Source organism: Scyliorhinus canicula, chromosome 14, assembly GCF_902713615.1.
Source record: "Scyliorhinus canicula chromosome 14, sScyCan1.1, whole genome shotgun sequence".
Taxonomy (NCBI): Eukaryota; Metazoa; Chordata; class Chondrichthyes; order Carcharhiniformes; family Scyliorhinidae; genus Scyliorhinus; species Scyliorhinus canicula.
In genome coordinates, this window is record NC_052159.1 from 154,596,962 (window position 1) to 154,622,647 (window position 25,686).

At 47.2% G+C, this 25,686-nt stretch overlaps 1 protein-coding gene across 3 annotated transcripts in view; it reads right to left on the bottom strand.

The window, feature by feature from the left end:
* The window catches only part of LOC119977484 (solute carrier family 15 member 1-like), a 51,723-nt gene extending 26,574 nt beyond the window's left edge, over positions 1-25,149 (bottom strand). The window contains exons 1-10 of one of the 3 annotated variants that reach the window (XM_038818468.1): positions 24,396-25,149; positions 24,021-24,234; positions 23,747-23,784; positions 15,698-15,782; positions 14,388-14,529; positions 11,495-11,614; positions 6,641-6,740; positions 5,119-5,209; positions 2,505-2,585; positions 1,349-1,431 (exon numbers count right to left, since the gene is read on the bottom strand). In XM_038818468.1, coding sequence (XP_038674396.1) covers positions 1,349-1,431; positions 2,505-2,585; positions 5,119-5,209; positions 6,641-6,740; positions 11,495-11,614; positions 14,388-14,529; positions 15,698-15,782; positions 23,747-23,784; positions 24,021-24,027 — 747 coding nt within the window. In that variant the 5' untranslated portion in view covers positions 24,028-24,234; positions 24,396-25,149. Of the gene's footprint in view, positions 1-1,348; positions 1,432-2,504; positions 2,586-5,118; positions 5,210-6,640; positions 6,741-11,494; positions 11,615-14,387; positions 14,530-15,697; positions 15,783-23,746; positions 23,923-24,020 lie in introns of all 3 variants that reach the window. The other 2 variants (XM_038818467.1, XM_038818469.1) reach the window with 2 other exon arrangements.
* Positions 25,150-25,686: the final 537 nt, after the last annotated feature.

A 25,686-nucleotide genomic window follows, 5' to 3' on the forward strand; every position in this document is an offset into this window, starting at 1 on the left:
CTTGCCAACCAATTAGCATCCGCTTCTCATGCAGTACAAATTGTTGCTCCCTTTGAGAGTTGGTATTCTTGTGATTCTGTCCTGATGAGTCCAAGACGAAAAGCTTCGACAGCATGTCTCCTTTTTCAGCAATAAAGTCTGTGCTACCTGTTGGGTTTGGTTTTCAATGTCAGGCAAGGAATCTCCCAGATGACTTGTGACTTGTCCAAACCAGGATCTTTATTAAATCACACCTGGTAAGACAGCGATCTGTTACAGAGCAAGTTATCATGGAGTTTCTTTGTACCCCCCTGGAAGTACCCCTGGTGCACATCTGTCCACTTGTACATCTCATAACCATCTGCCGATCACCAAATGTGCTCACACTTATATCTGAGTGCCCTGTCACATAACCCTTGTCTGGAGACCGCATGGTAGGTCTGTACCGTCACCTGCTGGTTGAAGGTCGCACTGCCAGCCGCCTACAATATTGCTTACAGGCATATCGCCACGTTACCAAAGTTCTATTTAATTCTTATGTTCCTTTTGAGGTGGGCCACTATTAGATATGCTGGATGGGCATAGCGAATGACCTTTCATACAATAACCTAGACCAGATGAGTTCCGGAGCGTCCCACTGGGTGGCATACAACACTGGAGCTTTTCTATATTTTGACCTCTACAATACCAGACACCGGCATTGATAAATAACTACCTGAACGTTTACAAGTTAATGAGCAACCAGCAGTCAGTCAGTTATTGAGAAATCTCAGGCATTTGAGACTCAATGTACAAACCGAGGAAATGGAAAGTGTGTAAATAAGGCAGATATGATGTCTTTGGGAATTATATCTCACACACAAATTGCAAGGATGCAGGATTTGGTTCCTAAGAGATCCAGTCTACTTGTACAATTGCTATTAAAAGAGGATGGTGGTACAGTGATTTGTGCCGCATTAGTAACTCAATACCAATGATCAAAAGAGTTGAAATCCCACCATGTTAGCTGAGGATTTAAAATTCAGTTTAAGTAAATAAATTTGGGGTTATAAAAACTGCTCTTGTTAAGAGTGATTATACAACTTGTCTTAAAAAATAAAGTTGGTTCACATTGTCCTTTCTCAGGCTGGTCCATATGTGACGCACAGCAATACAGTTCATTCTTAACTGTCCCCTTCAATGTCCCAGCAATTAAGGACAATCATTTTCAACCACGTCTGTGAGCACTCCCATCCAGTGAATGATTTAAAAAATAATTTTGCTACGAAAACCTCGGGAGAAACTAAATCTGTAACCACCCGTATCCTTCCCAGCTGTTCCACACTGGTGTGATCTCTCAGTTGTAACAAACTTTAATTCCATCACTTACCCCAATACACTTGGACACTTTAAGCATAATATTCCCCTGGGGAGTAGACTTCTTGTACAAAGGACTTCCTCCAATAAATACAACTGAAATATATAAATGACATGGTTATTGGATAATAATTACTTTGGATGGTTTAAGATTAAATGTATACATCCCTCATTGCTCCCAGTCCGTGGAATCTTACTTTACCAAGAATGTGTATTGGGAAATCGCACATGGTTTCCAGCTCTGAATGGGTATCTCCTCGGGGTTCTACATTGACTAATCCTCACGGACACACCAACCGATCAAACAGCCCTCTGTGGTCCCCCCACCAAACCGACCCAAAATATTTGTATGCGGGGTGGTCGGATTAACTGGATAGCTATTGCAATAGGGTTGTCAACCGTGATTGTAGTCCTGGAGGTTTTATCACACTTGTCCCCCATTTTCCGGCTATTAATCGGCCAACACGTCCATCTTTGTGTTCCACTGCGTTCCTACACCAAATGGAAAGCAAACTATCCAATTGGATGACACTTGACTGTCAGCCAAACAGCCTTTTTCCCCTCCCATTTTCAATAATTTTATGTCTGGTGAAGAGAAAGGTTTGAAGAAAAATGTTTAAAGCGATTTTTTAAAAATGTCCCAATGATTTTTTTTTTCTCCAGGATCTCACGCAGCAGTGTCCGGATCTTCAATTCCTGGTGACTCCAGGCCAATCTGGAGGGTTGGCAATCCTAAATCTCCAAGGGTTGGCACAGGCATGATGGAGTGCATGATCCCCTTCTGTGCTGTGTCCGTTCTGAAATCCTGAATGAGCGGATTCAAAGACAGCGAAAAAGAAAACGGGCCTTTCTTTTTGAATGCGCCATGATTCTTTTCCTGGGGTTTTATTTCAGGAGATTAATCTGCAATTCCTGGAGACTTCAGGGTAATCTGGAGGGTGGACAACCCATGGCATGCGCAACACATCATTTTCCATTCATAGGAATGAATAGGCGGGAAAATGTTAGGCCGTGTGCCCATGATTTCCTGCAGGTGTCACTGGTGAGCACCACCTCTGCCATCCCCAAAAGATGGACTGTAAGAGCACCTGGTAGTTAATCCATATTCCACATCATACAGATCATGTAAACTATCTGTTTCCAGAGAAGGGAGCTTTTATAAGACTTACGTAAAGCAACTGCCATTAAGGCTCCTGGAACTCCAAAGGCCACAGGGTAACATGCTTGGGGCACCCGACCACATTGTAGACCTAAAACACGTAAAGTAATCAGGGTCAGAGGGAAAGAACAATGAAAATGGCCTGAAAATGGTCGTAAGGACGTAACCTATAGAGGTCACGATTGCCAAGTTTACAGACGATATCAAATTTAACTGAAATCTCGATAATGAGCAAGAAAGTCAGAGATTGAAGGAAGATATCAGTGGAACGGTGAAGATGGGCAGGAAAATGGGAAATGGAATTCAATCCAGGGAGGTGTGAGGGAATGAATTCGGGGATGTCAAATGAGGGGAGGGGAATATATAATAAATGGACAGATGCTGGGAAATGGAGAGGGACAGTGAGACCTTGGAGTGCATGTCCACAGATCCCTGAAAGTCACAGGGCAGGCAGATGAAGCTTCCAAGAAGGTACACAGGATACATTTCTTTATTAGCCAGGCCATAGAATAATACAGCGGGGGGGGGGGGGGGGGGGGGGGGGGGGGGGGGGTGGTTATACCCGACGTATAAAACATGAGTGCAGCTAGAGTCCTACGTATAGTTCTGGTCACTACGTTAGAAGAAGGATATGGCCATGCCAGAGAGGAGAGTAAGAGGGGATGTTGGCAAGACTGGAGAATTTTAATTATGAGGAAAGACTGGACAGACCACGACTGTTTTCCTTGGAGCCGAGGAGGCTGAGCGAAGGACCAATTTCCATTGGCAGACAGGTCAGGAGAGGTGGGTTCAAGGTAATTGGTAGAATGCTTAGAGGGCAGTTTAAGGAGAATATTTTTTACCCAGAGGGTGGTGGAAATCTGCAGCCTAAAAATGTGGAAGAGGTAGAAATACTCCTTGCATTTAAAAAGGTACTGGGGGGGAGGGGAGGGGGGGGGGGCAGCACATGGTGCAGTGGTTAGCACTGGGACTGTGGCGCTGAGGACCAGGGTTTGAATCCTGGCCCTGGGTCCCTGTCCATGTGGAATTTGCACATTCTCCCCGTGCCTGCGTGGGTTTGACCCCCCCCCCCCCCCCCCCCAACCTAAAGATGAGCTGGTTAGGTGAATTGGTTACGCTAAATTACCCCTTATTTGGAAGAAAAATGACTGCGCACTCTAAATTTATTTTTTTTAAAAGGTACTTGGATATACACTTGAAGTGTTTTGATCTACAGGACTATGGATCCTGAGCTGGAAAGTGGGAAGAGGTCAGATAACTCTTTTTAGCGAGTCTGACATGATGGGCTGAATGGCCTCTTCCTGTGCCATAAAATGTTCTATGTTGTAATGTTCTTATCTAATGGAATGTTGGCTTTATATCAAGGGAGCTGGAGTACAAGGTGGTGGAAGTTAAGTTACGGCTGCACAAAGCTTGGGGGCGAGGCCATCCGAAGTAACTATGTTCAGGCCGGGATCTCCACCTGGAGGGGGTGCAGTGCAAATTTACCAGTACGATACTGGAGCTTAATGGATAAATTATGAGTACAGGTTGCACTGACAAAATTTGTATTCCCTTGAGTAAAGAAGATCAAGCAGTGTTCCAATTGAATTGGATTGGATTTGTTTATTGTCACGTGTACCGAGGTACAGTGAAAAGTATTTTTCTGCGAGCAGCTCAACAGATCATTAAGTACATGGGAATAAAATAAAATAAAAGAAAATACATAATAGGGCAACACAAGGTACACAAGGTAAATACATAGACACCGGCATCGTGTGAAGCATGCAGGCGTGTCGTATTAATCAGGTCAGTCAATAAGAGGGTCGTTTAGGAGTCTGGTAACAGTGGGGTAGAAGCTGTTTTTGAATCTGCTTGTGCATGTTCTCAGACTTCTGTATCTCCCTCCCGATGGAAGAAGTTGGAAGAGTGAGTAAGCCGGGTGGGAGGGGTCTTTGATTATGAGATTTTGATTGAGATATTTGAGATGATTATAATCTGATACGGTCGGCAGAGAGAATCAATTTCCTCAGGTGGGGGTTGGCGGGGGTGGGGGGGGGGGGGGGGGGGGGGGCAGAACTGTCTGGAACAAAGAGGCACAATCTTAAAATTAGAGCCAGGACAATCTGGAGTTAAGCACATCTTTACACAATGCATAGTGGATATCTGAAGCGCTTTACTCCCCCAAAAATACTTTTGATTCTTGGGGTCAACTGGGAAAATTTCAAAACTAATATTGTTAGATTTTTCTTAGACTTGGATATAAAGGGTTAGAGGACCGAGATAGTTAAGTGAAGTAAGGATACAGATTAGCCATGATCGAACTGAGTAACACAACAGAATTGAATGGCCGCATCCTGTTCCAACGTCAAAATTAAACTATGATCTGCTAATCCCATTGGCTATAAGCCTGTTGTGCTGGGTGACACGATTAATGCACACAGAAAATAATTACATGTAGAAAATGACAGAAATTAGGAGCACTGATTTGCCAATTATTAGCGCTTAACAACACCAGTTTTTCAATCAAAATGATGATCAACAACAATTTTCATTGTTTTGTTTTGATTTTTCCAGCAACAATTTTGCAATTTATGGCTTGACTTTGAATCTGGCTTCAACAAGTGAAGCCAACTTTTGCCTACCTCTCAAGATGGGAGTAATAACAGTAGAAATGAGACTTCCAGCATTGATTGATAAATAGAAAATTGAGAAGAACCTGCCCCTTTCTTTTACCTTCGGAGAGAGAGAGAAGAGAACATTGACTTCAACAGCAGAAGCAACCCAAGATACTTTGAGATATTTACAGAAATTCATGTTCACTCAGTAACTCAAGGACATTGAAGCATCTCCCATTGTTATTTTGCTGCCTGGATTTTGCTCCCAAAATAATGGTGAGTTTAATGGACCTCGCCATTATTGAAATGCCAATCCTCCTAGAACTTGTGGTGAGTATGAGATTCTCCAGGAGTTGTCAACCGCCACAAGCTCTCCTCCGCTGTTGCCCTCGCAGATGCCCTCAACCCACCCCGTACATTTCAAGGAATTGCTGTATTTGTGCACTAATTACTCATTAAACCCATCGTAGAAAGTTACTTAACTGCGTACCAAGGGCATTCCTGTTCCTGCAACACCACTCAACCTCCCCAGCCTAGAAAGCAAACAATTGAAACTGTGGAATCTCATTCCAACAGTTGGAAATTGTTCTTAGAGATTAGATACATTAAAAATGTTTAAGATTTTTAAATGTTTTCTCACTTTCCCTTTTCTCTTTTAACTCGCAACACGGTAGCATTGTGGTTAGCATAAATGCTTCACAGCTCCAGGGTCCCAGGTTCGATTCCCGGCTGGGTCACTGTCTGTGCGGAGTCTGCACGTCCTCCCTGTGTGTGCGTGGGTTTCCTTCGGGTGTTCCGGTTTCCTCCCACAGTCCAAAGATGTGCAGGTTAGGTGGATTGGCCATGCTAAATTGCCCGTAGTGTCCTAATAAGTAAGGTTAAGGGAGTGTTGTTGGGTTACGGGTATAGGGTGGATACGTGGGTTTGAGTAGGGGATCATTGCTCGGCACAACATCGAGGGCTGAAGGGCCTGTTCTGTGCTGTACTGTTCTATGTTCTATGTTCTTGCCTAATTCAATGTTTCTTTTCCTCTCTTTGTTTCGCATTCCCTATCCTGGATTTGACTCTGAATCACCCAATTTCCCTCTCCGTCAATCTTGGGCCGGCATCATAGCATGGTGGTTAGCACTGTTGCTTCACAGCGCCAGGGTCCCGGGTTCGATTCCCGGCTTGGGTCACTGTCTGTGCGGAGACTGCACGTTCTCCCCGTGTCTGCGTGGGTTTCCTCCAGGTGCTCCGGTTTCCTCCCACACGTCCCGGAAGGCGTGCTTGTTGTGTGAATTGGTTGGTCCCACTCTTCACTGAGGTCTGAGATGCCCATAACCCTCACAGGTCTGCATGGTTATAGGGAAAACAATCTTTGAGCTGCAGGCCGAAGAAACAGGACTAACCCCCAATAGGCCATTGTGAGGGAGGCCACACCAGCAAAATCTGGACCAACGTCTCTGGGCTTGAATAACGTCTTCACGCATCCGTTCCAGGAAAACATTCTTTCCAGCTAATTTAACATACACTAAAAATAAATTTCAAACTTAATATCTGTATTTACCTGGTTGTCTTCAAACTGGTCTCCACCAAACGCTGACACACAAGGTTTGATGCCACCAGTCCCAAGAGCAATAAGAATCAGACCAACCATCGCCAAAGCTCTGAAGGAAACAAGAGCGACTGAATTATATCATAATTTACAAACATTGACATCATTTAATATCATCAGGTAGTCTCTGTGGCTCAGTTGGTAGAAATCTCTCTCCTGGGTCGGATGCTTATGGGTTCCACACTCACTCCAGGGGCTTGGGAACATATTCCAGGCAGACACTCCCAGTGCAGCAGTGATGGACAGCAACACTGCCAGAGGGACTGTCTTTCGCTTGAAACGCTGAACCAAAGTCCTGTGTGTCCTACCGGGTGGATGTAAAAGATCGCACGGCCCTGCTTCAAAGAGGAGCAGGAGCATTCTCCCTCTTGCCCTGGCCAATAACTATCCTCCAACCGAATGGTCTGGTTATTGTCCCGTTGCGGTTTGTTGGGGCTTTCTGTGTAGGCATTTGATGGTTGTTTTACCCACATTACAACATCTTCCCGACGGCGTGGGGTGGCCTACAATGGGAAACCCCATTGGCCGGCTGCGGAAACGCCAAAACCCGCTGCCGGCAGGGGCGCGCCGTGGCGGTAAACAGGGCTGCCGGGACAGAGAATTCCGCCCCAAGTCTTTCATCCTTAACTTGCATTATTGGCAAATCTCTCATTTCTGATTTCATCATAGACATTAATTGGGGCTGGTTTAGCTCACCGGGCTAAATCGCTGGCTTTTAAAGCAGGCCAGCAGCACGGTTCGATTCCCGTACCAGCCTCCCCGGACAGGCGCCGGAATGTGGCGACTAGGGGCTTTTCACAGTAACTTCACTGAAGCCTACTCGTGACAATAAGCGATTTTCATTTTTCATTTTTTTTTCATTAATTTTGATTAAAATACTCAGTATTCATCGAACATAGAACATAGAACAGTACAGCACAGAACAGGCCCTTCGGCCCTCGATGTTGTGCCGAGCAATGATCACCCTACTCAAACCCACGTATCCACCCTATACCCGGAACCCAACAACTCCTCCCCTTAACCTTACTATTAGGACACTACGGGCAATTTAGCATGGCCAATCCACCTAACCCGCACATCTTTGGACTGTGGGAGGAAACCGGAGCACCCGGAGGAAACCCACGCACACACGGGGAGGACGTGCAGACTCCACACAGACAGTGACCCAGCCGGGAATCGAACCTGGGACCCTGGAGCTGTGAAGCATTTATGCTAACCACCATGCTACCGTGCTGCCCATTTTTTTTAAAAAAACACTCTCAAACCTTAAAGAAATGATAAGAAATCTCAGTTGAAACTTATTTTAAACATCATGCTATAATTTACCAAAGAGAGACTGAAATATTCATTTTGGTTTTTTGAAATAAATTTAGAGTACCCAATTCATTTTTCGTTTCCAATTAAGAGGCAATTTAGCCTGGCCAATCCACCTACCCGGCACATCTTTGGGTTGTGGGGGCGAAACCCACGCAAACACGGGGAGAATGTGCAAATCCCACACGGACAGTGACCCACAGCCGGGATCGAACCTGGGACCTCGGCGCCGTGAGGCAGCAATGCTAACCACTGTGCCACCGTGCTGCCTCTGACTAAAATATTCATAAAGCCAGCAGAGGCTGACAACAAAAAAGTACATGGACCATTGCAGAGAAAGATTTACAGGACAGAAATAGGGCACTGAGACCAAAACTAGTCAATGCCAATATTTATACTTCACGCAAGCCTCTTCCTGACCCTTTTCATCTCACCTGATCAATATTATCTCTATTCCTTTCCCCCTAATGTGTTATCAAGCTTTTTGTTAAATGCACCTATGCTATTTCACCTGAACTCCTCCATGTGGTCTTGTGAGGCAGTGGGTAGCTTCTCAGCCTCTGAGCCAGAAGGTCCAGTTCAAGAGCTACCCCATGATTCACCGGCCAAGAACAGTGCGTCCATAACGCGGTCAAACAGGCCGAGTGCGTCAAGCTGCAAAGTCCTTCCAAACACGGCAATGGCGGGCGATAAGAGCGGGAGGGACTCCTGCTAAGCCACGCTCGATGTGTAGTGGCTCTCCTGGCGACTGACTAGCGACCTGTTCCAGGAAAAACCTTGCTATGGGGAGGGATGAAAAGTCTGCCTTGAAACATCAACAGCTCCCCTGGTAGTAGCACGTTTCACATTCGCAACATTCTCTTGGGTAAATAGAATTCTCCAGAGTTGCCTATTAAATTCATGAGTAACTATCTATGTACAAATATATGTTGTAGCCCCTAGTTTTGGGTCTTCTCAACAAGTGAAACTTATTCTCTATGTCTACCTTATAAGAACATAAGAACGAGGAGCAGGAGTAGGCCATCTGGCCCCTCGAGCCTGCTCCACCATTCAATGAGATCATGGTTGATCTTTTGTGGACTCAGCTCCACTTGCCGGCCCGAACACCATAACCCTTAATCCCTTTATTCTTCAAAAAACTATCTATCTTTATCTTCAAAACGTTTAATGAAGGAGCCTCAACTGCTTCACTGGGCAAGGAATTCCATAGATTCGCAACCCTTTGGGTGAAGAAGTTCCTCCTAAACTCAGTCCTAAATCTACTTCCCCTTATTTTGAGGCTATTCCCCCTAGTTCTGCTTTCACCCGCCAGTGGAAACAACCTGCTCACATCTATCCTGTCTATTCCCTTCATAATTTTATATGTTTCTATACGATCCCCCCACATCCTTCTAAATTCCATCGAACCTGGGACCTCAGCGCCGTGCTAACCACTGTGCCACCGTGCTGCCTCTGACTAAAATATTCATAAAGCCAGCAGCGGTTGACAACAAAAAGTACATGGACCATTGCCGAGAAAGATTTACAGGACGGAAATAGGGCATTGAGCCCAAAACTAGTCAATGCCAATATTTATACTTCATGCAATCATCTTCCCAGTCTACTCAACCTCTTCTCGTAATCCAACCCCTTCAGCTCTGGGATTAACCTAGTGAATCTCCTCTGCACACCCTCCAGTGCCAGTACATCCTTTCTCAGGTAAGGAGACCAAAACTGATCACAATACTCCAGGTGTGACCTCACTAACACCTTATACAATTGCAGCATAACCTCCCCAAACTTAAACATCCTCTAGCAATGAAGGACAAAACTCCATTTGCCTTCTTAATAACCTGTTGCACCTGTAAACCAACTTTTTGTGACTCATGCACTAGCACACCTAGGTCTCTCTGCACAGCAGTGTGTTTTAATATTTTATCATTTAAATAATAATCCCTTTTGCTGTTATTCCTACCAAAATGGATAACCTCACATTTGTCAACACTGTATTCCATCTGTCAGACCCTAGCCCATTTACTTAACCTATCCAAATCCCTCTGCAGACTTCCGATATCTCTGCACTTTTTGCTTTACCACTCATCTTAGTGTCGTCTGCAAACTTGGACACATTGCACTTGGTCCCCAACCTTATCAAACCTTCCTTAATTTTACAGGGTAACCCCTCGGCTTGTCCATTCTCTTGAAAAGAACCCCTGACTGATCAGTCTTTCCTGATAATTTAAAGTGGCCGGCATGGTAGCACAGTGGTTAGCACAATTGCTTCACAGCACCAGGGACCCATGTTCGAATCCCGACTTGGGTAACTGTCTGTGCGGAGTCAGCACGTTCTCCCCGTGTCTGCGTGGGTTTCCTCCGGGTGCTCCGGTTTTCCTCCCACAGTCCAAAGATGCGCAGGTTAGGTGGATTGGCCATGATAAATTGCCCTTAGTGCCCAAAAAGGTTAGGTGGGGTTACTGGGTTAGGGTGGAGATGTGGACTTAAGTAGGGTGCTCTTTCCAAGGGCCGGTGCAGACTTGATGGGCTGAATGGCCTCTTTCTGCACTCAAATTCTATGATTCTATGAACTCTCTGTTCAGGGGCGGCATTCTCCCCTACCCGGCGTGACGGAGGGTCCCGGAGTAGGGGAGTAGCGCCAACCACTCAGGGGTCGGGCCTCCCCAAAGATGGGGAATTCTCCCCACCTTTGGGGGCCAGCCCCCGCCGGAGCGGTTGGCACCAGAAGACTGGCGCAAAAAACCGGCGCCCCCGGCAGCGGGGCTGGCCGAAAGGCTTTCGCCGGTCCGCGCATGCGCCGGCAGTGACGTCAGCGGCAGCCGATTCCGCCATGGTGGAGGCCGTGGCGGCCGCGGAGGAAAATAGTGCACCCAGGGCACTGGCCCGGAGTCTGAGCGGGGGGGCCCCGATCGCAGGCCTGTCCACCGTGGGGGCACCCCCCGGGGTCCGGTCGCCCACCCCCCCCGCCCCCCCCCCCCAGGACCCCGGGGCCCGCTCGCGCCGCTGATCCCGCCGTTCCAGAGGTGGTTCAAACCTCGGCGGCGGGAGAGGCCTCCCAGCGGCGGGACTTCGGCCCATCCGGGCCGGAGAATCACCGCAGGGGCCTCTCCGCTCGGAGTGGCGAGATTCCCGCCACCGCCACTTCCCGGGTGGCGGAGAATCTCTGCCACGGCGGGGGCGGGATTTTTGGCGGCCCCAGGCGATTCTCCGACCCTGCTGGGGGTCGGAGAATTTTGCCCCAGGTATCATTCTTGTAAATCTTTCTTGCACATTCTCCGGCATCACTATATCATTATTATAACATGGTGACCAGGACTGTACAGCTCTCCAGGCGGGTTCTAACCTAATTCAAGACTAGTTTGGCATGACTTCTCTGCTTTTCAATTCTATCCCCTTAGGAATGAACTCCAGGGCTTGGCTTAATTTTTATGACTTTGTGTTAACATATGTTGCCACTTTTAGAGGTACATTTATATTGAACAATCTCAATGTACTCACACATGAAGGTTTAGATTATTTGGATGTCCATCACTGTCATTATCTGATATATCTGCAATGCTGCTGATTGAGATCACCAATTGTCCAATTGTATAAACAATCGACAGGTAGACGATGGTCCTGTTATGATGGAAAGTTAAAACTAATTGAGACAAGGGAATAAAGACATTCAACTCATTCAATGCATTGCTAAACACATGGCCCGTACACACTCTGATAGTCCCCATTCCTGAGAATAATGAAACGTCTTTCCACTATGTGCACCTACGCACAAAACCGCAATGTCCTGACATTCACAACACATCTGCACATTTATACACTTTCATGTCATCTCTTTGAAGTACAGTTAGTTCCCAGTTACATTGATCTCCTGTCCTAGGAAAGAAAGGCTTTCATTTCTCCGCTAATAATAACCCTATTCTGATTTTCCCTAAATAATTGAGATAACTCACTAATATACAGAGACCAGAATAATGAGTGCCCACTTGAATGAACCCTGCTGTTGCATTTTAAATGTTCCATAACTTATGGCGGGTGCAATTTTAACCTTACCCGCCGGGCTGGAATATCAGAGGATAGATGAGTCACTGGGTTTATCGCCTGTTCAATGTTGTTCGCCATTGAATTCTGTGAACCCAGCATTCCATCCGTTCCCATGGGATTGCTGCCTAGGAGGTTGGCTTAAAATTAGCCCCGTGGAACTTCTGGTGATGGCCATGAAGTGAGTGGTTCCTGTCTGAGGACTGGTTTTTGGCTCTTTCTGCCCATTTTGAGGGTGCTGTGCAGGTGGAAAAGTGTCGATGGTAGCCATGATGTGGAGATGCCGGCGTGGACTGGGGTGGGCAGAGCAAGAAGTCTTACAACACCAGGTTAAAGTCCAACGGGTTTGTTTGGAATCACTAGCTTTCGGAGCGCAGCTCCTTCATCAGGTGAGTGAGGAACAGCGGTTGGAGATGCAGAGTTCCTTCATCCAGAAGGTGGAGGAGACGGTCTAGACCATGAGGATCGGATTGCCTCCTTGGAGGCGGAGATGATGCTGATGTTGGAGGGAAAGAAAATGATGAAGGCCAAGATTGACGATCTGGAGAGATCCTCCAAACTTGTGGATTGATGGGCTTCGCGAGGGCATAGAAGGAGCAAAGGCCACAGAATACATGGCAAAGATGTTTCAGCACTTGGTGGGGGAGGGGGTCTTGCATGCCCTCCTGAAGAGGACCAGACCCATCGGTGACTGAGGAAGAAGCCTAGAACCAGGGAGCCGCCACAGGCGATCATAGTCTACCTTCACAGGTAATTGGACAAAGAAAGGATCCTGAGGTGAGTGAAGGAAACACAGGAGAGCAGTTGGGAAGACTACACTGTTTGAATCTCCCAGGACCTGGGTGTGGAACCGGCAAAAAGGAAGGCTGGGTTTAATAAGGCCAAATCTGCTCTTTTTAGGAGCAAAGTGAGGCTTGAAATGGCATATCCGACTCACCTGTGGGGCATCCATGAGGGCTGAGGCCATTATATTGACACGCCAGAAGGGGCAAAACAACTTTATCAAGGAATACAGACTTGAATGTTTTGGGTGGGTTCACCTGCATGGCTGAGCTTTGGTCGTGTGTACAGTGTTGTTTTATTGGATATTCCTGTCATATTTTTGTAAAGTTCTGTAATAACTGTTCCCCTGCATTTGGGGTAAGGGTTTGTTGGATGTTTTAAAGTAATTGTTGATAATGGTGGGGAGTGTGGAGTTGGGGGGGGGGGGGGGGGGGAATGGAGGTGGGGGAGGATTGGTTTGGGGCACGAGATTAAGGGGAGTTTCGGATAGCAGGTCTAGACAAGAGTTTTTTTTGTAAATATAATTTGTGTTTCTCACCAGGTGGGGGGTTGCCCTGCTGGCAGAGATGCTGGTTAAAGGAAGCAAAGCGGGGGAGTACACAATGGCTGGTTATTGGGGAGAGGAGAGGGGAGTTTGTTTGGGTTTTCTTTGTTTGCAATGGGGAGGGGATGGTGGGAGGGGGGGGGGGGTGAAGGCTGGTTGGTGAGAGGGCCTGGGGGGGGGGGGGGGGGGGGGGAGTGGGGATAGGGGGCAGGGGGTGGGGTTGTGGAGGGAGGGGTGGGCTGCTGAGGGTGAAGGCTTCTTTGTTGAGCTAGTGGGTGAAGGGAGGTGGCCTGTAATTGGGACGATGGAGGGCTCTGTGGGATCGCCATAAGACTAGGATATGGCTGATCGGGGTCGGGGGGGAGAGGGGGGGGATCGTGAGGCCCCCAACCAGACTGGTCACATGGAGTGTAAGGGGATTGAACGGGCCAATTAAGAGATCGCGGGTGTTCGTCCATTTAAAGAGCTTTGAAGACAGATGCGGTTTTCTTTCAGGAGACTCACCCGAGGATTAGGGATCAAACAAGGCTGGGGAAAGGGTGAGTGGGACAAATGTTCCATTCTGGATTCGATTCGGAGACGATTATTAATCAGAGGGTGGCCTTTCCAATCACCTTGAGCGTCACAGGATGGAGGACGCGGAGGCCAAGCGTAAACAGCGGAAAGAGAACACGGAATCCAGAGCGTCCCACCCACCTCATAAACACCGCCTGCCAAACCTGTGGCAAAGTCGGCGGATCCAGGTTCGGACTATTCGCCCACCCCACAACCCACCTCCCCAGCGTGGAAGCAAGTCCTCCTCGCCCCTGAGGGACTGCCCAAGACGGGTATACCAAATTTATTAATGAAATTCAAATTCCGCCCATTTGAACACATGTCCCCAGACCATTGGACTGGTCTCTGGATTACTAGTCCAGTAACATCACCATCTGCCTCTGTTCCTGCATCCCTTGTAAAATTGTGCCATGTGCTTTTACTATTGTTATATATTTGCTTATTAAATATAATTATTTTAGTAATACCTACTTGAATTTTCCCAACCAGGAGTCAGCAATGAGTGCTCCAAGGATTGGTGTTAAGTAACACAGAGCAACAAAGGCATGGTAAATGGCTGTAGCGAGATCTTCATCCCAGTGTAGAAAGTAGCGAAAATATAGGACAAGCACAGCTGAATGAAGACACAGAATACAGACTCGTCAGACCCGAATATTTCGTTATTAGCATTCCCCCATGGAAGGTATCGAACTGAAATGTTACATATGTTTATTATCAATCAGTGGTTAGCACTGTGGCTTAGCAGCGCCAGGGTCCCAGATTCGATTCCCGGCTTGGGTCACTATCTGTGCGGAGTCTGCATGTTCTCCCCGTGTCTGCGTGGGTTTCCTCCGGGCGCTCCGATTTCCTCCCACCAGTCCCGAAAGACGTGCTGTTAGGTAATTTGGACATTCTGAATTCTCCCTCTGTGTACCCGAACAGACGCCGGAATGTGGCGACTAGGGGCTTTTCACAGTAACTTCATTGCAGTGTGTTAATGTGAGCTTACTTGCGACAATAAAGATTATTATTATTATCTCATCCCCATTCCTGAAACTTTTATCTGTGCCTTTATTTCCTCCAGACATGACTAACCCAGCGCTCCCCTGATTGGCCTCCCACTATCCACTCTCAGTAAATCTGATCTCATTCCAGAACTCTGTTGCCTGTTTCCTAATCCGTGCCAAGTTCACCCCCCGTGCTTGTTGACCCACATTTCCCTGTCCGACAATGCCTTGATCCTAACATTTTTATTGTTGTGTTCGAATTGCTGTATGGCCGGAAAGTTCCCCCGCTCCCGATTTCTGTAACCTCCCCCAGCCCTATCATCCTCTGTGAGCCCTGCACGCCTCCAATTCCGGCCTTTTGAGCGTCCCTTGACTGCCCCACCTCTCACTGCTCCTTTGAAAGCATTCCTTAAAACCTACCTTTAGACCAAGCTTTTGGTTACCTGTTCTAACATCCCCTTTTTGTAGTTCAATGTTAAGTTTACCCGATACTGCTCTTGTGAAGTTCCTTGGGACATTTAACTAGGTTAAAGGCATTCCTGCAATGTAAAAGTTGTTGGTGCTACTGGCCAAATTTGCTTGTTGCGAAAACTTTGTGTGGGAGCTCATTTTAAATCATCTTATGAATTCGGAGGAAGGATTAGAGAAGCATCTTCACTGTTCAGTGAGAGAAGACCACACCAAATATTTGCTTGATCCAAAACTGCTAGAACCAAGGGAGGACTGAAGCAATTTGTTTACAGGACTTATGTGGATCTCGGGGTAATGATTCTTGACACATAAAATTTGAAGTACCTCGCATTCCATAGTAGGAGAACCTTTCACAGAATTCATTCACCACGATGAAGAAGATACTGATGGGAAATCCCAAACAAGTTGGCTGTGAGGAAGCAAATGAACGACAGACAGGTGAATGACAAGCGATCTTCATCAAATGGAAAACAAGCTCGCATAAAACAAGATGTCCACTCTCTGCAGCAACAGAAGATGTAACATTGCTGTGCTGTCCAAAATAGAATCCTTCATTTGCCATATCTGTGTTTGCTTCAAGCAGAACTTTGTGGATTAACTTGTACGGTACAGGTTAATTGTTGCTATACCAACATGATAGAAACAGCTGAAATTGAACAAGGTAAGACAGGAATCTATATAGCGCCTCTCACAACGGCAGAACACCTCAAAACAACTCACAGCAAATGAAATGCTTTTTGAAGCGCTGTCACTGTTGCAATGTAGGAAACGCAGCAGCCAATTTACGCACAGCAAGCTCCCACAGACAGCAACATCATAATGACCAGATAGTCTATTTGTTTCAGTGACGTTGGTTGAAGGATAAATACTGTGCATGGAGAACTCCCCCGGCTCTTGCTCAAATGTTGGGATCATTTTCATTGACTGGAGAGGGCAGACTGAGTCTGAGGTGTCATCCAGAATTCACCACCTCCAACAGCTTTGGCATGTCCTGAGGTTGTTAAAGGCACCATATAAATGCAAGTCTTTTTATCCCTCAGCGTAAAAATTCATTTTAAACGCAGATAGATCTTTCCTAGATTTTTGTGTATGACTTAGCCAATACATTATCTGAAACGGGATAGGGAGTAATCACCTTCTTTTGTTTTGATCCTGTCCAAAACTGGAGGGGTATTGGAGGGAGATCTTTAAGGTAATCTCAAAGGTGATGCACGTCAGACTCGAACCGGGTCCGGTAGAAGCCATATTCGGGGTGTCAGGTTGGCCGGGGTTGGAAGTGGGTGCGGAGGCAGATGTCTTTGCCTTCGCCTCCCTGATCGCCTGAAGGTGGATTCTGTTGGGATGGAGGTCGGTTTCTCCTCCCTGTGCCTCCACGTGGCGGGGGGATCTGCTGGAGTTCCTAACGCTCGAGAAAGTAAAGTTTGAGTGGTTAGCACTCAGGCTTCGCAGATTTGATTCCCGGCTTGGGTCACTATCTGCGTGGAGTCTGCATGTTCTCCCCGTGTCTGCGTCGGTTTCCTCCGGGTGCTCCGGTTTCCTCCCATAAGTCCTGAAACACGTGCTGTGAGGCAATTTGGGCATTCTGAATTCTCCCTCTGTGTACCTGAACAGGCGCCGGAGTGTGGCGACTAGGGGCTTTTCACAGTAACTTCATTGCAGCGTTAATGTAAGCCAACTTGTGACACTAATGAAGATTATTATTATAGGAACGTCTGGGGCAGCACGGTGACACAGTGGTTAGCATTGCTGTCTACGGCGCTGAAGACCTGGGTTCGAATCCCGGCCCTGGGTCACTGTCCGTGTGGAGTTTGCACATTCTCCCCGTGTCTTCGTGGGTTTCACCCCCACAACCCAAAGATGTGCAGCGTAGGTGGATTGGCCGCGCTAAACTGCCCCTTAATTGGAAAAAATAATTGGGTATTCTAAATTTATTTTAAAAAATTAAAAAAATTATAGGAACGTCTGACCATCAGTCTGTGTGCACCTTTATCACTAAATTAAAAAGGCTAAGCAAATTTCACAGTACGATTGTGCATAATGGGATCTGCAAAATAGGTTCACCCTCATCGCCTGTGTGTCTGTACATGTTGGTCTCATTAATTGCATTTTAATGTCTCCAATGCCAGGGCTGTACTTCAGAATGTTGCACTCCCATATTTGGGTCTGAAAGCTGCGGATTTGAGTCCCACTTGAGACATTTCAGCACAGCATCCAGTCTGCCACTCCTAGTACAGTACTGAGGGGGTGCTGCACTGTCAGCGTTTCCATTTTTTGGATGCGACATTGAAGTGAGACCCTGCTTGCCCTCTAAAGCGGACAGTAAAAAATAAAAAATCCCGTGGCTCTATTCAAATTATCCGGTCATGATCACATTGCTGTGTGTGGGATCTTGCTATGCACAAATTGGCTGCTGTGTTTCCCACATTACAACGGTGACTGCTCTTTTCGCGGTACTTGATTGTCTGTAAAGTTTTTTGGATGATCTGAGGTCATGAAAGACATCATATTATTATTATTATTATTAATAACATAAATGAATGTCTTTTTTTACCAGGTAAAACAAATTGAAACTCTGAAATCCAAATTAAAAAGAAGGACTGTCACAGTGCGATCTCATTACTACATCTGATTCTGATCTATCGCCAACATTGTTTCTGTCATTGAAAGATCACAAAATTGCGCAGTTCTGCGAGAACTTAAAATATTTGACAATATTATATGCTTTGCAACAGTTAATGCACAATCTCATAAAACAGAAAGTTGTACCAACTATTGCAGAATGGGTAAATAATTGGCAAATGAAGTTCAACAGAGATAAATGTGAGATGGTATATTGTGCGAGGAGGAATAAGGAGGTCACTTATTACTTGGAAGGTGCAAATCCAACTGGGAGAGAGGAACAAATGGATCTCAGAGTACTAAGGCATCAATTCCTAAATGTTACGCCATTGGTTAGCAAGGTCCTAACAAAACTAACCAAGTGCTGGATTTTATTTCCAGAAGGATAGAACTCCAAAGTAGGGCAGCTATGCTAAACCTGGGTGAATCTTGGTTAGACCCTACCCAGAGTACCACAATTAGTCCTGGTCACCATATTATAAAAAGGATGCACAGGTGGCGCAGGGGAGGGTGCAGAGAAGGTTTACATGGATGATAGGGATGGGGAGGGAAAGAGGTTAGAGTTGAAAGAGTTACTCGGTGAAATCCCCCCAGCCCAATAGGGCGGCACAGTGGTCAGCACTGCTGCCTCACAGTGGCCAGGGACCCGGGTTAAATTCCAACCTTGGGTGACTGCGTGAAGTTTGCACGTTCTCCCCGTGTCTGCGTGGGTTTTCTCCGGGTGCTCTGGTTTCCTCTCATAGTCCAAAGGTGTGCAGGTTAGGTGGATTGGCCGTGATAAATTGCCCCTTCGTGTTCGGGGATGTGCAGGTTAGGTGGGGTTACTGGGAGAGGGCGGGATGGCTGGGGAGTGGATCTGAGTAGAGTGCTCTTTTGGAGTGTCGGTGCCCACTCGATGGGCCGGATGGCTTCCTTCAGCACTGTAGGAATTCTGTGATTCTATACCAGAAATGCTTGGGTATATATACCAGGAATGGATCGACAGGCTGGGTCTGTTGAAAAAAGGCTGGGGGATGACCTGGCCGGGGTCTGTAAAATTTGTGCATGGTTTTGATGAGGATACAGAGAGAACGTTTCACCTTGTGGAGAAAAGCAGAACGAGAGGCCATCAATATTAGATAGTCAAAAAGAAACCCAATCGGGAATTCAGAAGAAACTTCTCAACCAAGGACTGACGAGAATGCGGAACTCAGTCCCATATGGAGGAACAGCATAGACGTATTAAAGGGGAAACTAGGCAAACCGATGAGGGAGAAGGAAATAGAGGGTCACGAGGGTAGAATATAGATCACAAAAGATGGGAGGAGGCTTGACTGGAACATAAACACCAGCATGAATAGGAAGGGCCGAATGGTCTGTTTCTGTGACGTTTATCTACTATGTAGTCCTGTAAAGTGGATAAACCTCATCCCCCCCCCCCCCCCCCCCCTCCCCACCCCATTTGTTTGCAGATTATGAGCATTGCTGGCAAGACCAGCATTTCGTAATCATCTTCATTGTCCATGAGGAGGTGATAGTGAGCCACAAACGTTGGCATGAACACGCCCGTTGTTGGAGGTAGGGACTGCACACTGACGCACTAATGACTAAGATACAGTTTCCTGAATGGAAATATGAGTAAAGGACATCACAATCTATTTTTATTTCATTGTTAACTGTGACTTTATCTGCCTCATGTAAGAGTAGGGCCAGTAGGGTAAGAGTAGGGCCAGTCAAGGACAGTGGTGGGAAGTTGTGTGTGGAGGCTGAGGAGATAAGCGAGATACTAAATGAATACTTTTCGTCAGTATTCACTCAGGAAAAAGATAATGTTGTGGAGGAGAATGCTGAGACCCAGGCTATTAGAATAGATGGCATTGAGGTGCGTAGGGAAGAAGTGTTGGCAATTCTGGACAAGGTGAAAATAGATAAGTCCCCGGGGCCTGATGGGATTTATCCTAGGATTCTCTGGGAAGCCAGGGAAGAGATTGCTGAGCCTTTGGCTTTGATTTTTATGTCATCATTGGCTACAGTAATAGTGCCAGAGGACTGGAGGATAGCAAAAGTGGTCCCTTTGTTCAAGAAGGGGAGTAGAGATAACCCCGGTAACTATAGGCCGGTGAGCCTCACGTCTGTTGTGGGTAAAGTCTTGGAGAGGATTATAAGAGATACGATTTATAATCATCTAGATAGGAATAATATGATTAGGGATAGTCAGCATGGTTTTGTGAAGGGTAGGTCATGCCTCACAAACCTTATCGAGTTCTTTGAGAAGGTGACTGAACAGGTAGACGAGGGTAGAGCAGTTGATGTGTTGTAAATGGATTTCAGTAAAGCGTTTGATAAGGTTCCCCACGGTCGGCTATTGCAGAAAACACGGAAGCTGGGGATTGAGGGTGATTTAGAGATGTGGATCAGAAATTGGCTAGTTGAAAGAAGACAGAGGGTGGTGGTTGGTGGCAAATGTTCAGAATGGGGTTCAGTTACGAGTGGCGTACCACAAGGATCTGTTCTGGGGCCGTTGCTGTTTGTCATTTTTACAAATGACCTAGAGGAGGGCACAGAAGGTTGGGTGAGTAAATTTGCAGACGACACTAAAGTCGGTGGAGTTGTAGACAGTGTGGAAGGATGTTGCAGGTTACAGAGGGACATAGATAAGCTGCAGAGCTGGGCTGAGAGGTGGCAAATGGAGTTTAATGTAGAGAAGTGTGAGGTGATTCACTTTGGAAAGAATAACAGGAATGCGGAATATTTGGCTAATGGTAAAATTCTTGGCAGTGTGGATGAGCAGAGGGATCTCGGTGTCCATGTACATAGATCCCTGAAAGTGGCCACTCAGGTTGATAGGGTTGTGAAGAAGGCCTATGGTGTGTTGGCCTTTATTGGTAGAGGGATTGAGTTCCGGAGCCATGAGGTCATGTTGCAACTGTACAAAACTCTGGTACGGCCGCATTTGGAGTATTGCGTACAGTTCTGGTCGCCTCATTATAGGAAGGACGTGGAAGCTTTGGAACGGGTGCAGAGGAGATTTACCAGGATGTTGCCTGGTATGGAGGGAAAATCTTATGAGGAAAGGCTGATGGACTTGAGGTTGTTTTCGTTAGAGAGAAGAAGGTTAAGAGGTGACTTAATAGAGGCATACAAAATGATCAGAGGGTTAGATTGGGTGGACAGTGAGAGCCTTCTCCCGCGGATGGAGGTGGCTAGCACGAGGGGACATAGCCTTAAATTGAGGGGTAATAGATATAGGACAGAGGTCAGAGGTGGGTTTTTTACGCAAAGAGTGGTGAGGCCGTGGAATGCCCTACCTGCAACAGTAGTGAACTCGCCAACATTGAGGGCATTTAAAAGTTTATTGGATAAGCATATGGATGATAATGGCATAGTGTAGGTTAGATGGCCTTTAGTTTTTGACTTCCCATGTCAGTGCAACATCGTGGGCCGAAAGGCCTGTACTGCGCTGTATCGTTCTATGTTCTATGTTCTATGTTCTATGTCAAGGGTTCAAGTCACTCCCAAGCACAGAGGCTTAAATTGGAGCTGCGGATGTGCTAAAATGTCGGAGATTATGGGCGACGTTCTCTGCCCATGTTGTGTCTGCCGCACATTCCGTTATGCCAGGAGAATAGTGGGAGACCCCCTAAACGGGACTCACGCTGGGTGCCGAAGACAGCCTGATGCTCCCGGCCCATTGCAGCTGATATAATCTGGTTCACATGCTCTGTGGGCATGAACCAGTATCCCCCGGTTCCTAGGATTCAAGGGAAATCACTACTCGTCTCCACCACTGGTGACCAGATGTGACTACCATGCCGGGAGGGGGGGGGGGGTCTCGGGACATGGCAGGCTGGCTATGCTAAGGGGCGGGGACCTGAAAGGGGGAAGGCACGAAGGGGCGGGGCACGGAGGAAGTGCCTGAAATGGGCCCTGGGCATGAAATGGGGACATTAAGGTTACAGGGCAACTGGAGATCCCATAGTGGGGTGTTACTCACCAGGCGTGGGCGCTGATCTGGGCAATTGGTGGAGACCTGATGCCAGCGAGGAGGAGGGGGGGGGGGGGGGGGTCTGAAGGGAGATCCAATGAGAGGGCCTCGTTGTCAACAATCGTGGAGGGTGGGGGGGGGGGGGCGCTGGTAGAGGGGGTTATTGCCACCAGTGTTGGGGGATGATGGAGGCCTTTACTGTCACTTTGACTTTGGGGCCCCCTTTTCTAAGGGCACCCAAACGTCTGTGAAGCCTGTTTAGGCCCCACCCCTTTCAGTGCCAGTGCAAAACTCGCCCCCTCCAAAACAATTTCTAAGTGTGTGTGGATCACGACCTGAATAGCGCTTAACAACTCAATGGGGTGGTGGCACAGTGGATAGCACTACTGCCTCACAGCGGCAGTGGCCCGGCTCGGCATGATGGCACAGTGGTTAGCACTGCTGCCTCGCATCGGCCCGGCTCGGCATGATGGCACAGTGGTTAGCACTGCCTCACAGCGGCAGGGACCTGGGTTCAATTCCGACCTCGGGTCACTGTCTGTGTGGAGTTTGCACACCCTCCCCGTGTCTGTGTGGGTTTTCCTCAGAGTGCTCTGGTTGGCTCCAACACCCCATAGAGGTGCAGGTTAAGTGGGTTGGCCATGCTAAATTGTCCCTTAGTGTCCAGGGATGTGCAGGCTAGGTTAAGTTAAGGGGTTATTGGGATGGGGTGAGGGAGGTGTGCTTGCTTGCTTGGGAATCACACCCTGTTTACCACAGAGACCACAGTTAGAAATGTTTGGGGGAGAATTACACCCTATACTTTTCGAATGACATACTAACCTGCGGCCCCAGTTACCTTCTCAAATGGTCTTAAATAGGTACCATGCCTTTACTTTGAAGAAGAGACAGGGGAGTTTGTCCCACTTTCCTGGTCAATATTAGCCCTCAGCCAACATACACAAACAGATTGTCTGGTCATTATCACATGGCTGTTCCGGGAACCTTGCTGTGTGCAAATTGGCCGCTGTCTTTCCAACATTACATTTCAAAAAAACACTTAATTTGCTGGAAAGCACCCCGAGTTATCCTGCAGCAGTATGGCATGCAGTTTTTAAAAAATACCTCGCATTTCTGTGTGTGCTTCAGTCGGAGCCCCAGAATGTGGGTTGGCAAAAATTGGTAAGGTTAGATAACAGCGCAAAGCGATATTTAAAAAATTGTTTGCGTACTATGGACGTTAAAGATGACAAAGGGTGGGCAGCATGGTGGCCTAGTGGTTAGCACAACCGCCTCACGGCGCTGAGGTCCCAGGTTCGATCCCGGCTCTGGGTCACTGTCCGTGTGGAGTTTGCACATTCTCCCCGTGTCTGCGTGGGTTTCGCCCCCACAACCCAAAAAAATGTGCAGAGTAGGTGGATTGGCCATGCTAAATTGCCCCTTAATTGGAAAAAATAATTGGGTAATCTAAATTTATAAAAAAAAAAAGATGACAAAGGGTCAGTACAAGACTTAAATAGCCTGAGTATCTGAATGATTAAAGGCGTGCATCGCAGAGCTGTAAACGACCAGAGCATGAATAATATCGTCTTTGAAAAAGTTGTCAAGTAGCAAATTATCAGGTGGGTTTTCACACTGCCAGTAAATAATAAAATCACACAGTTGGGATATTTCTCGAGGAAACTGGAAGCTGAATAACTAGGTCCTTAACTCTGAGCTTGCAAAATGCAGATGATATGTTCAGTTATGAGGGCACCTTGCAAAGTATTTAACTTCGAAAGTGAAATGAACGAGAAAGAAACATGACCAACCTTCGAGCTCGCCTCTTCATCATCCTTGTTCTTTTTGTCTGTGGAAGATTGACAACAAAAGAGAAATGAAGGGTTTCTTTGGCATCTTGAGGGAGATCTTTACGCAGTTCCACTTCCACTCATTTAGTGGGTTTCGTAAGGTAGCTAAGTTTTTGATGGGCAGTGTATTCAACGAGCTTACGTTTCAAAGAAGAACAAGGTGGGACATTTGGATAAACTTGATCAATTTGAATAGGATCAAATTTCAATGCAAACAAAAAATGAAGTCACCAACCTTTCATTTTGCAGCTGGTCGAAATGCTTTGCTCGCCTCTGGAAATCCAAACTTGAAAAGAGGTGAGCAAAGGGTTAGCATCAATCTTTAAAGTTCAGACCTTGAACCTGGTCCATATCTTATCAGTCAGGTGACCAAGGCTGTCCTCTCAATCAACTCGGTGAGATTGAATAGCGATATCCCTAGGATAGCAGCTGAGTCTGTTCAGAACCGCCTGCCCTCGAGGTGGGGGGAAGAGTTAATTAGGCAGCACACAGCAAAAATAAAACCAAGTCAAATAGCAGTGAACATGCCAAAATATTCCCAGCAACATTCATAGCTCACACTAATCCACTTAATTACTCATTGACAAGATCAGACATTTTCGTAACCTACCTTATTCATTGTTTGTTGCCTTTTCCAAAAGACAGAATTACCCGTCCCCCGGACACCACAAGAAAAATGGACCGTGGTGACTCAAGTAATAGAATCATTTAAAAAAAAAATGAATTCCAAAAGGTTTTGAAAGGCAAAAGCTATTTATCATGCATTAGAAAGTGAGCGTTCAGACTCCCACTTGTTACTTGGATGAATTCCATTTGCCTGTGACTCATTCTTGTGGGTCTGACGTCTCATTTTGGTTTGCAAGCCTGTTCAATGAAAGGCGCCCAGTTTGTTTGTGATGGAGTTCACAAACACCACAACAAGAAACTCTGGAAATGTATCGCACGTCTGTCGCCGTCAGCAGGAGAAATGCTGCTTGGCTTGGAGACCCACGGAGATAGCTAATTTAGAAAACAGACGGGCATCTCTCTTTCGTACTGACCGAAACAAAGAGAGGGAACAACAGGGAAAGGTGAAGATAGTGGCTTTGCCAATGGTTGTAACGCAGGAACAATGACTAATTGTGAGGGCTTCTAAACAGACTTCGACAAGCAAGAGAGTGGGAAGAGACGAGAAGGACGGGTGGAGGTTGGGGAAAGGAAATCTGTGAGCTGGAGGTAAAATACCAGAGTCAATAATCGATCCATTATTCAGATTGCACTGGTACAGAGTGAATTTGGTATCACCTGCTGTGTGATAATCGGGGGCTGGATTCTCTGTTTTTGAGACTATGTCCCCACGTCGTCATAACAACTGTGGGCTTTCGCGCCAGAAAAACTGGCGTGAAAGGCCCACATATTCCGAGCCCTGCAGTGGGCTAGCAGGGACCCGGAGTGAATCTCGCAGCTTTTGCTGCAGATACGTCCGGGTCAGAGGCCGCGCAGTGGCCGGGCCGTGCTCCATGGCGGACTCAGACCGCGGAGCTGGTCCTTAAACGTAGGACCCCCGATTGGCCCCGCGCCCGTCCCTGACCGCCCACCCAAAAATACCCCGGGCCCATAGGAAGCCCCCCCCCCCCGTGCCCTCCGATTGGCCTACCCCTGACTATGGCGGACGCGGACTGAGTCCGCAGCCACCACATTAGTATCCCTACGAGTGGCCCATGCCGTCGGGACTTCGGCCGGTCGGGGGCGGAGAATGGTGGAGCGGGCCTCCAGCAATTGCCGCGGGCAGGCGATATGGTACTCTCCGAGTACACCGCTTTTTGGGGCCCGGAAAATCGGGAAACCAACGCCGGTCCAGATTACATGCGGAGAAATGGATTCTCCGCCCCATTGCCGGCCGCAATTTCGGCATCGTGGTG